The 18,124-nt window shown below is 42.4% G+C and overlaps 1 protein-coding gene across 2 annotated transcripts in view; it reads right to left on the bottom strand.

The window, feature by feature from the left end:
- The window catches only part of ZFYVE9 (zinc finger, FYVE domain containing 9), a 144,730-nt gene that overhangs the window by 3,238 nt on the left and 123,368 nt on the right, over positions 1-18,124 (bottom strand). For both annotated transcript variants that reach the window (XM_011973763.1, XM_011973764.1), the window contains 4 exons: positions 15,450-15,600; positions 11,959-12,039; positions 8,399-8,561; positions 6,094-6,199 (listed from right to left, as the gene is read on the bottom strand). In XM_011973763.1, coding sequence (XP_011829153.1) covers positions 6,094-6,199; positions 8,399-8,561; positions 11,959-12,039; positions 15,450-15,600 — 501 coding nt within the window. The remainder of the gene's footprint in view (positions 1-6,093; positions 6,200-8,398; positions 8,562-11,958; positions 12,040-15,449; positions 15,601-18,124) is intronic.

Raw genomic sequence — 18,124 nt, 5'->3', positions numbered from 1 at the left:
GATAGAGTCTTGCTCTATTGCCCAGGCTAGAGTGCAATGGCGCGATCTTGGCTCACTGCAACCTCTGCCTCCCAGGTTCAAGCAATTCTCCTGCCTCAGCTTCCCAAGTAGCTAGGATTACAGGAGCCTGCCACCAAGCCAGACAATTTTTGTATTTTTAGTGGAGACGGGGTTTCAGCATGCTGGCTGGGCTGCTGACTTCTTAATAATTAATTTGCCTTGGGTGGGCGCGGTGGCTTACGCCTGTAATCCCAGCACTGTGGGAGGCCAAGGCTGGCGGATCACGAGGTCAGGAAATCGAGACCATCCCGGCTAACACGGTGAAACCCCATCTCTACTAAAAATACAAAAAAAAAAAGCCAGATGTGGTTGCAGGCGCCTATGGTCCCAGCTGCTCGGGAGGCTGAAGCAGGAGAATGGTGTGAACCTGGGAGGTGGAGCTTGCAGGGAGCCAAGATCGCGCCACTGCACTCCAGCCTGGGTGACAGAGTGAGACTCCGTCTCAAAAACAAACAAACAAAAAAATTAATTTGCCTCTGTAAAGTGGAAAGCACCTGACTTCTCTGGTTATTGTGAAGATAAAACTATATAAAGGCAAAATATAAGGCCAGGCACAGTGGCTCACACCTGTAATCCCAGTACTTTGGGAGGCTGAGGTGGGTGGATCACAAGGTCAGGAGTTTGAGACCAGCCTGGCCAACACGGTGAAACCCTGTCTCTACTAAAAATACAAAAGTTAGCCGGGCGTGGTGGCACATGCCTGTAGTCCCAGCTACTCAGGAGGCTGAGGCAGGAGGATCGCCTGAACCCGGGAGGCGGAGGTTGCAGCGAGCCGAGATCAATACCATTGCACTCCAGCCTGAGCAACCAGAGCAAGAGACTCCGTCTCAAAAAAAAAAAAAAAAAGCAAAAATATAAAAGATACAGAAATGCAAATACATGATGTTTCCATATAGCTACTCCTAGCTTACTGCTCCATAAGGAGCTTCCACTGAGAGGACTACAAAGGAGGCAGCTCCGAAGCCCTGTACCTGGATGCATTGGAGAGTGGTGGCATGAAGTGACAGAGTGGGAGTCAGGAGACCTGAGCGCTGGCCCCTGCTCAGGTTAACCAACATTAGTCACAAAGTTACAGTCACATGACCTGTCTGAGCCTGTTTTCTCATTTGCATCTTAGGATGGGTAGCTTGCCTAACTCACTGCTACTGGGGAGCAAAAAGGAGGGAACAGAGGTCAAACTGCTTTGTAAGCCATAAAGTGTTTTACACGTTCCAGACTCTGCGCTGCTCAAAATGTGTCAAAGGGACAAATCATTACATAGCAAGCAACTAAAATCCCTTGGCTGCATATGAAATCATGGAGACTGTTACGCAGCATGAGTCCCTTAGGACCGCTGCTCAGAACTGGAGAACCAGCCATATGAACTTGAATAAGAGACTTAACAACCCTGGGTCTGTTTCCTTTTGTGTGAAATGGAAAAGCTAGAAGTCACAGAATTTTTTTTTAAATGTAAGAGTTTCAAAGCTGAAAAGAATCCTAGAGATCTTATAATTTAATCCTTTACAAATGAGCATACATGAGGTTCCAAAGTAATAAAGGAATCTAAGATCTACCTGTTTATTCAGTGAGAACTTTTTAAATTCTTTTCAAATTTTTTTTTTTTCTCAGACCTCTTGGGGATGAAGAGAATAAACTTTCTGATCTATATGATATGTACATACAAAAAGGGGTCACTGCCCTGGCTCCTCTCATTTGCAGGTGAGCCTTTAATACAGCTTTCAAGGAACAAATTAATACAGTGGGAAAGAGCTTAGGAGTTGGCCAGATCTGGATTTTAATCAGGAATTTACCATTATTTATTTGGCTTGTAATCTTGAGCAAGTTAATTAGTCTCTGAGCTTTAGTTTTGTTTTTTTGTTTGTTATTGGAGACGGAGTTTGGCTGTTGTTGCCCAGGCTGCAGTGCAATGGCACGACCTCGGCTCACCACAACCACCGCCTCCCAGGTTCAAGCAATTCTCCCGCCTCAGCCTCCTGAGTAGCTGGGATTACAGGCATGCACCACCACTCCTGGCTAATTTTTATTTTTAGTAGAGATGGGGTTTCTCCATGTTGGTCAGGCTGGTCTCAAACTCCAGACCTCAGGTGATCTGCTACCTTGGCCTCCCAAAGTGCTGGATTACAAGCATGAGCCACCACGCCCGGCCTAGATTTTTTTTTTTTTTTTTTTTGAGACGGAGTCTTGCTCTGTTGCCCAGGCTGGATGGAGGGCAGTGGCATGATCTCGGCTCACTGTAACCTCTGCCTCCCGGGTTCAAGCAATTCCCATGCCTCAGCCTCTCAAGCAGCTGGGACTACACACATGCACCACCACGCCTCAGCTAATTTTTGTGTTTTTAGTGGGTATGGGGTTTCACCATGTTACGCAGGCTGGTCTTGAATTCCTGACCTCAAGTGATCCACCTACCTCAGCCTCCCAAAATGCTGGGATTACAGGTGTGAGCCACTGTGCCTGGCCTAGTTTTCTTATTAGTGAAATAAGTCTATTTTTTAAAGACCATCATGTTATCTAAGATAGTTTATAAGTGCAGAATAAACTGACCCAGCTTTCTGAAGAATACAGCAAAGATGGAATGTACCATTCAGAGATGTACTTTTCTTGAGTTCCAATGCAAAGAAATCTCTAAAAGTTAGTTCACAGGAAGGAAGATACATCAGACGGGTGCAGGCTGCAACTGGCAGCATTTCTTCCTGGTAATTTCAGATAGACCAGGGGGAATTGGAGTATAAACGAGAAAGATGTTTCTCTGAGATATTTTTTTCTTATCCTACAGAGTCAACCCAGAATGTGGCTCTTGGCCTAGCAAAAAGTTGTGCTCAAAGTGGGTCAAGTATGCCAAGTTTCATTTCCTTACCTCGGTCCATCTGATGACTTTTCCATTTGCTTTATATTCTGATCCATGGAATATCTTCACATTCGTTATAGTCTCCATGGACTTCCCATCTATAGGACTTACGACACTAAAATAGAGGCAAAGGAAAGATAGAAGCAGCTCTTGAAGTTAGAAAAGCCATTTTTCCTATCACATTTTGCTGCAGAAGTCTTCCTGCTAATTCCACTGGGCGCCCTGCTGAACACACCTGTGCAGCACATCATAGCAAGAAGCAGCCACTGTATAAAAATGTACATGAACTGAGCTCTTGGGAAAGGATCTATGCACTGCAATAATTCAAAGAACACACATGCAAAAAGGAATCATTTTTCCAGGAGCTAGTTCTCTTTAACGTAAAGAAATTGATTAATCAAACCTGCTCTTCTTCCAGTATTCCTCCTTTCAGTGAATGCATGGTCACCCACTCAATCTTGTTTTCACTCTGCTCCTGACTCTGTAATGATACTCGTCATGATATATTCTTCATGTTTGCATACCTGACTTACAAATGAACTTCTGAAGGGGAGGGAATATGATATATTCACCTCTATGTGCTTATATTCCCATTACTGATCCACTGCTTGGAACTTAGGAGTCTAATAAATATTTATTAAGAATCATTTGCTGGGCATGGTGGCTCACACCTGTAATCCCAGCACTTTGGGAGGCTGAGGTGGGAGGACTGTGTGAGCTCAGGAGTTCGAGACCAGCATCAGCAACATGGCAAAACCCCACCTCTACTAAAAATACAAAAAATTAGCTGGCCAATAGTGGTACACGCCTATAATCCCAGCTACTGGGCAGGCTGAGGCATGAGAATCACTTGAACCTGGGAGGCGGAGGTTGCAGTGAGCCGAGCTCGCACCACTGTACTCCAGCCTGGGCTACAGAGTGAGACTCTGTCTCCAAGAAAAAAAAAAAAAAGGGAATTATTTGACCAAGTTGCTAATTATGACAGTGCTGGTATAAACAAGTATCTATGTATCTGTCATAACACATTCCCTTTAGTGCTAAATTATCACTCCTAGATTCCTAAACAGAAAGGCCACTTCTGACAGTCATTTCCTCCCTGAAATACAACAAGTATAAATATGTGGAGATACACATTCATTCTGATTAGGATTCAAAATAATTGGCACAAAGATTCTAAACTTTCCCTAACAATTTTCAAACCTGTTTATGTTCTTGAATCTCTATGTATTTTTTTTTTCTTCTTGAGACAGAGTTTTGCTCTTGTTGCCCAGGCCGGAGTGCAATGGCATGATCTCGGCTCACCGCAACCTCTGCCTCCCGGGTTCAAGCAATTCTCCTGCCTCAGCCTCCCGAGTAGCTGGGACTACAGGCGCCCGCCGCTGCGCCCGGCTAGTTTTTTCTATTTTTAGTAGAGACGGGGTTTCACCGTGTTAGCCAGGATGGTCTCAATCTCCTGAACTCGTGATCTCCGAAACCTCTCTGGGGAGCAAAAAGGAGGGAACAGAGGTCAAACTGCTTTGTAAGCCATAAAGTGTTTTACACGTTCCAGACTCTGCGCTGCTCAAAATGTGTCAAAGGGACAAATCATTACATAGCAAGCAACTAAAATCCCTTGGCTGCATATGAAATCATGGAGACTGTTACGCAGCATGAGTCCCTTAGGACCGCTGCTCAGAACTGGAGAACCAGCCATATGAACTTGAATAAGAGACTTAACAACCCTGGGTCTGTTTCCTTTTGTGTGAAATGGAAAAGCTAGAAGTCACAGAATTTTTTTTTAAATGTAAGAGTTTCAAAGCTGAAAAGAATCCTAGAGATCTTATAATTTAATCCTTTACAAATGAGCATACATGAGGTTCCAAAGTAATAAAGGAATCTAAGATCTACCTGTTTATTCAGTGAGAACTTTTTAAATTCTTTTCAAATTTTTTTTTTTTCTCAGACCTCTTGGGGATGAAGAGAATAAACTTTCTGATCTATATGATATGTACATACAAAAAGGGGTCACTGCCCTGGCTCCTCTCATTTGCAGGTGAGCCTTTAATACAGCTTTCAAGGAACAAATTAATACAGTGGGAAAGAGCTTAGGAGTTGGCCAGATCTGGATTTTAATCAGGAATTTACCATTATTTATTTGGCTTGTAATCTTGAGCAAGTTAATTAGTCTCTGAGCTTTAGTTTTGTTTTTTTGTTTGTTATTGGAGACGGAGTTTGGCTGTTGTTGCCCAGGCTGCAGTGCAATGGCACGACCTCGGCTCACCACAACCACCGCCTCCCAGGTTCAAGCAATTCTCCCGCCTCAGCCTCCTGAGTAGCTGGGATTACAGGCATGCACCACCACTCCTGGCTAATTTTTATTTTTAGTAGAGATGGGGTTTCTCCATGTTGGTCAGGCTGGTCTCAAACTCCAGACCTCAGGTGATCTGCTACCTTGGCCTCCCAAAGTGCTGGATTACAAGCATGAGCCACCACGCCCGGCCTAGATTTTTTTTTTTTTTTTTTTTGAGACGGAGTCTTGCTCTGTTGCCCAGGCTGGATGGAGGGCAGTGGCATGATCTCGGCTCACTGTAACCTCTGCCTCCCGGGTTCAAGCAATTCCCATGCCTCAGCCTCTCAAGCAGCTGGGACTACACACATGCACCACCACGCCTCAGCTAATTTTTGTGTTTTTAGTGGGTATGGGGTTTCACCATGTTACGCAGGCTGGTCTTGAATTCCTGACCTCAAGTGATCCACCTACCTCAGCCTCCCAAAATGCTGGGATTACAGGTGTGAGCCACTGTGCCTGGCCTAGTTTTCTTATTAGTGAAATAAGTCTATTTTTTAAAGACCATCATGTTATCTAAGATAGTTTATAAGTGCAGAATAAACTGACCCAGCTTTCTGAAGAATACAGCAAAGATGGAATGTACCATTCAGAGATGTACTTTTCTTGAGTTCCAATGCAAAGAAATCTCTAAAAGTTAGTTCACAGGAAGGAAGATACATCAGACGGGTGCAGGCTGCAACTGGCAGCATTTCTTCCTGGTAATTTCAGATAGACCAGGGGGAATTGGAGTATAAACGAGAAAGATGTTTCTCTGAGATATTTTTTTCTTATCCTACAGAGTCAACCCAGAATGTGGCTCTTGGCCTAGCAAAAAGTTGTGCTCAAAGTGGGTCAAGTATGCCAAGTTTCATTTCCTTACCTCGGTCCATCTGATGACTTTTCCATTTGCTTTATATTCTGATCCATGGAATATCTTCACATTCGTTATAGTCTCCATGGACTTCCCATCTATAGGACTTACGACACTAAAATAGAGGCAAAGGAAAGATAGAAGCAGCTCTTGAAGTTAGAAAAGCCATTTTTCCTATCACATTTTGCTGCAGAAGTCTTCCTGCTAATTCCACTGGGCGCCCTGCTGAACACACCTGTGCAGCACATCATAGCAAGAAGCAGCCACTGTATAAAAATGTACATGAACTGAGCTCTTGGGAAAGGATCTATGCACTGCAATAATTCAAAGAACACACATGCAAAAAGGAATCATTTTTCCAGGAGCTAGTTCTCTTTAACGTAAAGAAATTGATTAATCAAACCTGCTCTTCTTCCAGTATTCCTCCTTTCAGTGAATGCATGGTCACCCACTCAATCTTGTTTTCACTCTGCTCCTGACTCTGTAATGATACTCGTCATGATATATTCTTCATGTTTGCATACCTGACTTACAAATGAACTTCTGAAGGGGAGGGAATATGATATATTCACCTCTATGTGCTTATATTCCCATTACTGATCCACTGCTTGGAACTTAGGAGTCTAATAAATATTTATTAAGAATCATTTGCTGGGCATGGTGGCTCACACCTGTAATCCCAGCACTTTGGGAGGCTGAGGTGGGAGGACTGTGTGAGCTCAGGAGTTCGAGACCAGCATCAGCAACATGGCAAAACCCCACCTCTACTAAAAATACAAAAAATTAGCTGGCCAATAGTGGTACACGCCTATAATCCCAGCTACTGGGCAGGCTGAGGCATGAGAATCACTTGAACCTGGGAGGCGGAGGTTGCAGTGAGCCGAGCTCGCACCACTGTACTCCAGCCTGGGCTACAGAGTGAGACTCTGTCTCCAAGAAAAAAAAAAAAAAGGGAATTATTTGACCAAGTTGCTAATTATGACAGTGCTGGTATAAACAAGTATCTATGTATCTGTCATAACACATTCCCTTTAGTGCTAAATTATCACTCCTAGATTCCTAAACAGAAAGGCCACTTCTGACAGTCATTTCCTCCCTGAAATACAACAAGTATAAATATGTGGAGATACACATTCATTCTGATTAGGATTCAAAATAATTGGCACAAAGATTCTAAACTTTCCCTAACAATTTTCAAACCTGTTTATGTTCTTGAATCTCTATGTATTTTTTTTTTCTTCTTGAGACAGAGTTTTGCTCTTGTTGCCCAGGCCGGAGTGCAATGGCGTGATCTCGGCTCACCGAAACCTCTGCCTCCCAATTCAAGTGAGTCTCCTGCCTCAGCCTCCTGAGTAGCTGGGATTACAGGCATGTGCCACTATGCCCAGCTAATTTTGTATTTTTAGTAGAGACGGAGTTTCTCCATGTTGGTCAGGCTGGTCTTGAACTCCCAACCTCAGGTGATCCACCTGCCTTGGCCTCCCAAAGTGCTGGGATTACAGGCGTGAGCCACCACACCAGGCCAAATCTCTATGTATTAAAAGTCGAATCTAACTTAAACTTCAATATCAGGCATTCACTTCATTTAGTCAAAATTACTTGAATTTAAGTTTAATTTCTAACTCATCAAATAGCAATGTTAAAAAAAAAAAAAAACAAGAGCACCCTTCGTTGTGTAGAATCCTTTGAGAAAGGATACAAAGTTCAGTTTGTAATGTATAAATGCAGTGTTTTCCAGCTTGTCCCTGAATGTCTGGGTATGAGAAAAAGAAAAGGGTGAGGGGAAAGAAAAGTGTCAAAGATGTCTCCAGGGTTTTGGTTTGAACCATTAGAATAGAGTTGTCGAACACTGAGAAAGAATATAGAATTTGAAGCCCAAGAAGGTGGTTTTAAGAGCTAGTCTTATCACTTCCTAGCTTTGTAGACCTGAAAAGTCACTTAGCCTTTTGGTACTTGTTTACTCATTTATAGAATGGAAATGTTAACACCTGTTATTATATCAAACAAAACAATGTTGGCAAAAATGTGTTGTAAATCTTAAAAGGCTCAGGTGTTACTGTTATCTCAACAACTATAGAGGGACTCTTGTTTCATCAACCCCTCTACTTATATTCCTCTCAAAAATACATACAGAAACTCTTTCAGAAACTAACTTACAAAACCAGAAATTTAAAATTCTACGTTAAGCATACAAAGCAGTCTTTCTTAGGCAGGGCTTTCAGTAAAGCTATAAAACACCAATGTAGACAGCAGACAAAACCCAGAGCCTAACCTATAACTAAAAGCCACAAGGGGGGACATGTACTGCATTTACCCCTTGCTAACGTTCTTGTCATCATCCACCCACTGGATGTGGATGTGCTCCTGGGGATCCTCTGCATCCGCCTTCCCACAGGTGATGGTGAAGTCCTTCATCTCTCGCAGTGCCTGCCTCAAGGAATCCATGTTCTCTGCAGTAATCTGGACCATAACGCCATCTAGCAATCAGCACAAAGCCAAAGGAGAGGCAAATGAAACACAGCACCTGGCATCTAGCAAATCCCTCCAAGTTAAATGTAAATCTTTGCTCTGCTTTCCAAAGCTGACTGATACAGAAGTTTGCTCTTTGAGCTGAACCTCTTACTGAAAGTGTTGTGAAAAGCAATGCCAAGATTAAAACACTTGCTAGTTGATTTCACTTCAAACACAACTAAGTTGATTTCACTTCAGACACAACTAAGAATTTCTCCTGAGACTACTTAAGGGGAAAACTTAAACACAGTCACCTTCTTCTGGACACACTGAACATTTTGTTCCTATTTTCACTCCTGCATTTATCATCCTCTGATCATATTTATTTGTTTGCATCTCCATCTCTCTCACCTTACTATGACTGCCTGGCATAGAGTGAATGCCCAATAAATGTTTCTAAATAAATCACTGAATAAATTATAGTAGTGGGCTTGGAGATAAATCCATTTATTGACTAGCAAATAAGGCAGACCTACCACAGAGTTTCATATGGGCTACCAGATAACCAACAGATGGTTACTTTTTCAGCTGCTACCTACCTGAGTTGAAGGCAAACACTGAAATTGAGAGTAAAAGTTGTCACATGCTGAGCAATTACTCTGCTTCATTGACACACAATAAAATAATTTCTAAAGAGTCTCAATAAAAATTTCATAAACAGGCAGCCAATTGCTCCACTGAAACACACAAATGAAATGCAAGACCCAAGGAATTACCAACCCAGACACATAAACACATAATTTTTAAACACACTGCTTTGAATTGGTAAGGATCTGTGTCAGGTCAATGTATCTTCTTCTTTTTTTTAAAGAAACGACTGCACAGGTTGGAGCACAGTGGCTCTTCACAGGGACAATCATAGTGCACTGCAGCCTCAAGCTCCTGGCCTCACAGGGTCCTCCCACTTCAGCCTCCCAAGTAGCTGGTACTATAGGCATATGCCACCAAGCCCAGTTCATTTTATCATTTAACAACATTTAAGGGGTATTTTAAGATCACCTTGTGAAGTCACAATTTCAACTATAGTCAACACTTGATCATATAGGCTTTAACTAGTTGCTTTAGACCAAATGACTTTTAACTCCTAGATTTTAAGAAAACAGTCCTTTCTTAGGCTGGGTACGGTGGCTCACGCCTGTAATCCCAGCACTTTGGGAGGCTGAGCCTGGTGGATCATTTGAGGTCAGGAGCTCAACACTAGCCTGACCAACATGGTAGAACCCTGTCTCTACTAAAAATACAAAAAAATTAGCTGGGCGTGTTGGTGCACAACTGTTATTTCAGCTACTCAGGAGGCTGAGACAGGAGAATCACTTGAGGTAGAAGTTGCAATGAGCCAAGATTGTACCACTGTACTCCATCCTGGGCTACAAGTAAGACTCCATCTCAAAAAAAAAAAAAAAAAAAAAAAAGACCCCAAAAACCTCTTAGATTTTGTAACAATTTATTAACATGTTTCTGTTTTGTAGTCAGAGTTGTAAATTTTAGTTGTAAAATAGTGCACTCTGTGTTTCACTGTTTTATTAAATTTACCAAAAGAAGACCAAAGCCAGTATCTATAAATATATGTAAGATTATCTATGTATTTCAATCAACACACTGGAATCCAGCCCTAAGAAAGGACCTTTTTTCTTTCCCGAGACAGTCTCGCTCTGTCGCCCAGGCTGGAGCGCAGTGTTGCGATCTCAGCTCACTGCAAGCTCCGCCTCCCAGGTTCACGCCATTCTCCTGCCTCAGCCTCCCGAGTAGCTGGGACTACAGGCACCCACCACCACGCCTGTCTAATTTTTTGTATTTTTAGTAGAGACGGGGTTTCACCGTGTTAGCCAGGATGGTCTCAATCTCCTGAACTCGTGATCTGCCTACCTCAGCCTCCCAAAGTGCTGGGATTACAGGTGTGAGCCACCACGCCTGGCCTTTTTTCTTTTTTCTTTTTTTTAAGATAGAGTCTCACTCTGTCGCCCAGGCTGGAGTGCAATGGCGCGATCTCGGCTCACTGCAACCTTTGCTTCCCTGCTTCCCAGGTTCAAGCGATTCTCCTGCCTCAGCCTCGCAAGTAGCAGGGATTACAGGCATGTGCCACCACACTGGGCTGTTTTTTTGTATTTTTACTTGAGATGGGGTTTCACCATGTCGGCCAGGCTGGTCTCGAACTCCTGACCTCAAGTGATCTGCCCCCCTCGGCCTCCCAAAGTGCTGGGATTACAGGCATGAGCCATTGCACCCAGCCTAAGAAAGGACTGTTTTTACACAGAGCTTTGGAGTGAGCTACTGTAATAATGAAAACCTGTCATCATGTGAGGCAGACTACATTTTCCATAGATGGCCATATCTCCCATCTTATTTTTCTACAATGCTATCTTCCCATTCTCCCATGTAGAAGTGAAGTCTAATTCCCCTCCCTTTTTCCAACACCAGAGTATGGTGGAAATGACACAATATAACTTTAAAGGATGGGTCACAAAAGGCAATGCAGCTTCCACCTTCTTGCTAGAACATTCATGTTTGGAGTCCTGAACCACCATGTAAGAAGTCCAACTATCCCAAGGCTACCAAGCCATGTGAAGGGGTCCCCAGGGAAGTACGCCAGTCACCACTCCTAGTCTTTAAATCATCCCCGGCCAGGCCTCAGATGTGTGTGTGAACAAACCTTCATATAATTCTAGCTCCCAGTCATCTGAGAACTTCAAGTCATCCCAACTAAGACTCCAAACATCATGAAGCAGGGTTAAGCCATCCCTGCATTGCCCTGTCAAGATTCCTGATCTAGAGGATAAGCAAGCACGATAAAATGGTTGTTTTAAGCCAGCTGTTATGAAATAAGAGTAACCAGATCAAAACACAATGAATAACCAACAAAGAAAATAAATGGTGTGCCAATTAGCCTTTAGTGTAATTAACTTTTGTCAACATGTCTGTCATGTCTAATTATAGCAAACTAGCAGCCAGCACATCCCATTTTGTACTCCAAATAATGACAACAGCATTCTTGTGGACAGGAGAGACTGACTTTCATCTACACACTTACAAATTAATATTTCCACCCAATGATACATTTGAACTCAGACTACATGCCCTCAGGTACCTTATCCCAGAGCTCTGAAAGGCCATCTCCTAGTTTTAATGTCATTGTCACATGGTATCCCTGCCACTGACTCCTTTCTTTAGAGAACTAAGCACTCTCATGGCAGTTTTAATTTGCCGAAGAGATGCTACTGAATAAACAGGAGTCATAAGCTCAATCTTTATTATAAGAAAGAAATTTTCTTTATTATTAATAAAGAAAATCTTTATTATAAAGCTCAATCTTTATGTACATAAGCTCAATCTTTATTATAAGGACTGAACAAATTCATTCCTTACCTTCCACAATACTGGACTTGGCAAGGTATCCAGAAGAGGATTTCAGAGCGCCACTGAACACAAAGAAACTGGCACCAGTCACTAAAACAGCAATAGAAATAGTTTAGTAAGACAGACCCTAAGCTGGAGGGATTGAGAACAATAATGAAATATTCAGAAGTTGAGAATTCCAACCACCATCATACAGAAAATTTTAAAAAAATCAAATCTATATTTCACAATAAACATGTAACCAATAATTCTGGTGCTTACAATAGTTTTGGGAAAGAGGTTTTAAGATATACTCCTCCATTTTGTTTTGTTCTTCCTCTAATTAAGAATTCAAGTATCTTACAAGAAAAGGAGTCTTAATGGTTGAGGTCAGGGGTTGGCAAGCTATAGCCTGCTTGGCCTCCAGCCTGCTTTTGTAAACAAAATTTTATTGGAACACAGCCATGTCCATTCATTTACTTACTGTCTATGGCAGTTTTTGCACTATAATGCTAGAGCTGAATACTGGTTGACAAAAACCACAGGCTTGCAAACTCTAAAATATTTATCATCTGGCCCTTCATAAAAAAAAGTTTGCCACCCCCAATCTAATCCATTGATTTTCAGATTTTTTTAGATCAAATATATTCTGGAGATGGAAATATGGCTGCCAAATATCTCGTCTGCCAAGTAGAGTTATTTTTTTTTAAAAAGTATCCATTTAAAAGATAAACTCTTATTACCACTATCTCTTCATAAAAGGAAAAAAAACAACAGTTACATTTAGCTTTATGGAAACTTCACTGTTCTTTCCTGATTTTTCCAGATCTTACTTAAACTGGACTGGACTAATCCAATTTCCTACCCACTGGCCCAACAATATTTCTTTTTTCTTTTTTTTTTTTTTTGAGATGGAGTCTCGCTCTGTCACCCAGGCTGGAGTGCAGTGGTGCGATCTTGGCTCACTGCAAGCTCCACCTCCTGGGTTCATGCCATTCTCCTGCCTCAGCCTCCCGAATAGATGGGACTATAGGCGCCCACCACCATGCCCTGCTAATTTTTTGTATTTTTAGTAGAGACGGGGTTTCACCGTGTTAGCCAGGAAAGTCTCGATTTCCTGACCTTGTGATCTGCCCGCCTCAGCCTCCCACAGTGCTGGGATTTCAGGCGTGAGCCACTGCACCTGGCTGGCCCAACAAATTTCTAAGAGGTGGTCATCAGCTTTTTTTAGAGACTCCTAGTGACAGGAGCCAACAACCACACAAGGCAACCCACTGTACCTCTGGATAACTCCCAGGTTACACACTGCTCTCAAGTTGAGCCCAAATCTGGCTCCCTGTAACTTTCACCCATTGGTGCTGGCTCTGGCCTTTTGTAGCAATAGAGAAGTTCAGCCTTATTTCCACATAATAAAACACTGTAAGAATTGAGATGGCTATTTTTTCATCCTCTTCTAATCTCTACCTTTCCAGGTTAAACATTCATACTTTATTCAAGAAGGCTTCCTTTGACCTAGGCTCCAGCTTTCTCACAGGTATTGAATCATCCTCTGGAGACCCTCTAGTTTTATGACTATATTTTCATTAATGATATACAAAACTTATTTGAATATTCTAGATACAACATGACTAATAAAGAGCATTGTATCCTTAACACCTACCTTATTTTGGATACTGCATTTGAATATACCTGTGCTAAATACCTTTTATAGATTTACTGAATAACTGATTTTAAAAATATATTGGCTGGCTGTGGTGGCTCATGCCTGTAATCCCAGCACTGAAGCTGAGACAGATGGATTCACTTGAAGCCAAGAGTTCGAGACCAGCCTGGCCAACATGGTGAAACCCTGTCTCTACTAAAAATATAAAAATTAGCTGGGTGTGGTGATGCATGCCTGTAATCCCAGGATTACTCAGGAAGCCAAGGCAGAGAATCGCTTCAATCCAGGAGGCAGAGGTTGCAGTGAGCTGAGATCACACTACTGCACTCTAGCCTGGGTGACAGAGCGAGACTCTGTCTCTATCTCTCTCTCTCTTGTTGTATATAGATACAGATATATCATATTTCATATCTATATATAGATATAGATACATATTGAAGACAGTGACCTACTGTATTCCTACTAGACAAGTGTTTCACAAAACATACGAAGGAACACTGGCTTTAGAGAAACTCTGAGGAAAAAAAGACTTGTGGTTCAAATAAACTTGGGAATAGTTAGATGCTATCTTCCTTTTGAAAAATTAGATTACACACCAGCTTGTTAATGGATCTATAAAGTCCTATAGTAAAGAAGCCTGTCTAAACTTGTTTAACACACAGGGTTCTTTTTTTTTTGAGACGAAGTTTCACTCTTGTTGCCCAGGCTGGAGTACAATGGTACAATCTTGGCTCACTGCAACCTCTGTCTCCTGGATTCAAGCGATTCTCCTGCCTCAGCCTCCCAAGTAGCTGGGATTACAGGCATGCGCCATGACGCCTAGCCAACTTTTTTGTATTTTTACAAATACAAAAGATGTGGTTTCCCCATGTTGTTTAGGCTGGTCTCGAACTCCAGACCTTAGGTGATCCACCCGCCTCAGCCTCCCAAAGTGCTGAGATTACAGGTGTGAGCCACCATGCCCAGCTCTTTTTTTTTTTTTTAAGAGACAGGGTCTTGCTATGTTGCTCAGGCTTGTCTTGAACTCCTTAGCTCAAATGATGCTCTTGCCTCGACCTCCCAAAGTGCTGGGATTATAGGCATGAGCCACCACAGCTGGCCTAACACAGGGTTTCTTAGATGAAATGTATTAAACAAGACTTATATTTTCATGTGAACAGTTTTTAACACCATAGAGCCTAAGAAAACACTTTAGGTAATGTCTCTTGAGCAATGCTTCTCAAAGTCGAATGTGCACTTGAATCACACAGAGATCTCATTAAAATGCAAATTTTGATTAGCGAATCTGGGGTGTGGAGACCACATTCTGAATAGCACTGAACCTTCCTTCAGAATCCTGTCAATTAATTAGCATTCTGTGGGAATGGTCATCTAACAAGCTTCAAATTTACCTAAACATACTCTCATTATGGGGCCTAGTCTCGCCTTCAAATGCCAGTGCTGGCCCTGTCAATATCCTAAGGGCAAATTTTCTTTCTTTTTTTTATAAATTATTATACTTTAAGTTCTAGGGTACATGTGCACAACATACAGGTTTGTTACATAAGTATACACATGCCATGTTGGTTTGCTGCACCCATCAACTTGTCATTTACATTAGGTCTTTCTCCTAATGCTATCCCTCCCTCCTAAAGGCATATTTTCAAAACAGTTCCCTCAATAACAGATACCCCATTTGCAACTCTGAGTCTGGCCACTTGGGGAGTCAACATAATCCTGAAGAATACGGTTGGAAAGGTTAATTAATTTGTTTGTGGTCACCTATCTAGAAAGTGAGTGTTAGGGGACTGAGGTATCTAACTGTCCAAATCCAGTATAATTTTTCATTATCATAATCTCAACCAGCTCAAATGCTCACCTTTTCTGGGCTGATTGTGAATACTGATAGCCTGGGTCTGATAGTTTCCGTCATCATTCTGCACACACACAAGATGAGAGTCTGCCTTTTCATTGAAGCAGGCACCTCCTGCCAGGACATGCTCATTGGACTTGTTCATGGCTTTCATCATCTGCAATCAAAGACAGAACCTTTTTCTTGCAAGAATGGGCATTTTTCTATCTGACATGGAGCAACTCCATCTTCTCAAAAACAAAACTAACAGAATATTACATATTAAAGTAACAAAAAGGGCCACCAAATAAGGAAACAAAGTAAAAAAAAAAAAAAAAAACAGTCACCATTGACAAATCAACGTATACAAAAATTCCCTGTACTTTTTACAAGCGATTTGTACTATGACCTAATAAGCACAAAACACATTTTGCATTCATTTTTTGTCTTATTGCTGCACTGAACTCAAGTAGCTAAAATTAGTTTAGCTAATTGTAGTTTCTCCTATATACTAGATTCTCTGAGGGATTTAGATTTAGAGGGGAGATTCAACTTCCAAAGGAGTGAATCTTCTCTCTAAAAACATATGAAATTCATTGTTTCTTAATTTTACTAACTTATGTTCAAGATCTTTAATGAAATTAGTTACTAATATTTTGCTTTATTCTTCTCAAAAGATTTAACATAATTCTGACCTAATCCAAAAAAAAAAAAAAAAATTCATGGGCCACTGTTTTGCATGTATTATGTAAGAACTCACCTTGATGTTAAAAACTCCAGCCCCTGGCTGAAACAGGTTAATAATGATTTGTTGTTATTTATTTATTTATTTGAGACGGAGTCTCGCTCTGTTGCCCAGGCTGGAGTGCAGTGCTGCGATCTTGGTTCACTACAACCTCTGCCTCCCGGGTTCACGCCATTCTCCTGCCTCAGCCTCCCGAGTAGCTGAGACTACAAGTGCCCGTTACCATGCCCAGCTATTTCTTTTGTATTTGTGTAGAGACAGAATTTCACCATGTTAGCCAGGTCTCGATCTCCTGACCTCATGATCCGCCTGCCTCGGCCTCCCAAAGTGCTGGGATTGCAGGCATGAGCCACCGCACCCAGCTGACACCATTTTTTTTTTTTTTTTAAGAGATAGGGATCTCACTATGTTGTCCAGGCTGGATTCGAGCTCCTGGGCTCAGGTGATCCTCCCACCTCAGCCTCTTGAGTAGCTGGGGTTATACAGGCACATGCCACCTAGCCCAGCTAGGTTAATGATAATTTGTTTTTATTTCCCATTTTTTCCTTCATGTCATCCCATTTGTCCAACTTTCTGATCTAATCCTTTAAAATTAAGCCTTTAAAAATCTAATTCGAAACTTATTTTTACTCCCCGGTTCCTCCTATAAGTTGTAGTGTTGTGGGCCAGGCCCGGTGGCTCATGCCTGTAATCCCAGCATTTTAGGAGGCCGAGGTGGGTGAATCACTTGAGATCAGGAGTTCGAGACCAGCCTGGCCAACATGGTAAAACCCTGTCTCTACGAAAACTACAAAAAAAATTACCTGGGTGTGGTGGTGGGTGCCTGTAATTCCAGCTACTCGGAAGGCTGAGGCAGGAGAATCACTTGACCCCAAGAGGTGGATGTTGCAGTGAGCCAAGATTGCGCTACTACACTCCAGCCTGGGCAACACAGGGAAACTCCATCTCCAAGAAAAAAAGCTGTAGTGCTGTCAGAGTTGTTTGACTCCATCTTGAACAGGGGCTGGGTAAAATGAGGCTGAAATCTGCTGGGCTGCATCCAAGGAGGTTGGACATTCTTAGTCGGGATGATAGGAGGTCAGCACAAGATACAGGTCACAAAGACCCCACTGATAAAAACAATGGTGTAAAGAAGCTGGCCAAAACCCGCCAAAACCAAGATGGTGATGAAAGTGATCACTGGAGGTCCTCACTGCTCATTATATGCTTATTATAATGCATTAGCATGCTAAAAGACACTCCCACCCATGCATGACAGTTTACAAATGCCATGGCAATGTCAGGAAGTTACCCTATATGGTCTAAAAAGGGGAAGAACCCTAAGTTCCAGGAATTCCCCACCCCTTTCCCAGAAAACCCTTTGTTTAGCATATAATCAAGAAATATCGTAAGTATACTCAGCCAAGCAGCCCATGACACTGCTCTGCCTATGGAGCAGTCATTCTTTTATTCCTTTTTTGAGATGGAGTCTCGCTCTTGTCGCCCAGGCTGGAGTGCAATGGCATGATCTCGGCACACTGCAACCTCTGCCTCCCGGGTTCAAGCAATTCTCCTTCCTCAACCTCCTGAGTGGCTGGGATTACAGGTGCCTGCCACCATGCCCAGCTAATTTTTGTACTTTTAGTAGAGACAGGGTTTTGCCATGTTGGCCAGGCTGCCCTCGAACCCCTGACCTCAGGTGATCTGCCCGCCTCAGCCTGCCAAAGTGCTGGGATTACAGGCATGACCCACCAAGCCTGGCCTTTTTTTTTTTTTTTTGAGATGAAATTTTGCTCGTTGCCCAGGCTGGAGCGCAATGGCATGATCTCAGCTCACTGCAACCTGCTTGCCTCCTAGGTTCAAGCGATTCTCCTGCTTCAGCCTCCCGAATAGCTGGAATTACAGGCACCTATAACCACACCCAGCTAATATTTTTTGTATTTTTAGCAGAGATGAGGTTTCAACATGTTGGCCAGGA

The sequence above is a fragment of the Mandrillus leucophaeus genome, unplaced genomic scaffold, assembly GCF_000951045.1.
Source record: "Mandrillus leucophaeus isolate KB7577 unplaced genomic scaffold, Mleu.le_1.0 Scaffold14, whole genome shotgun sequence".
NCBI lineage: Eukaryota > Metazoa > Chordata > Mammalia > Primates > Cercopithecidae > Mandrillus > Mandrillus leucophaeus.
This window is presented reverse-complemented; position numbering and strand designations above follow the sequence as displayed.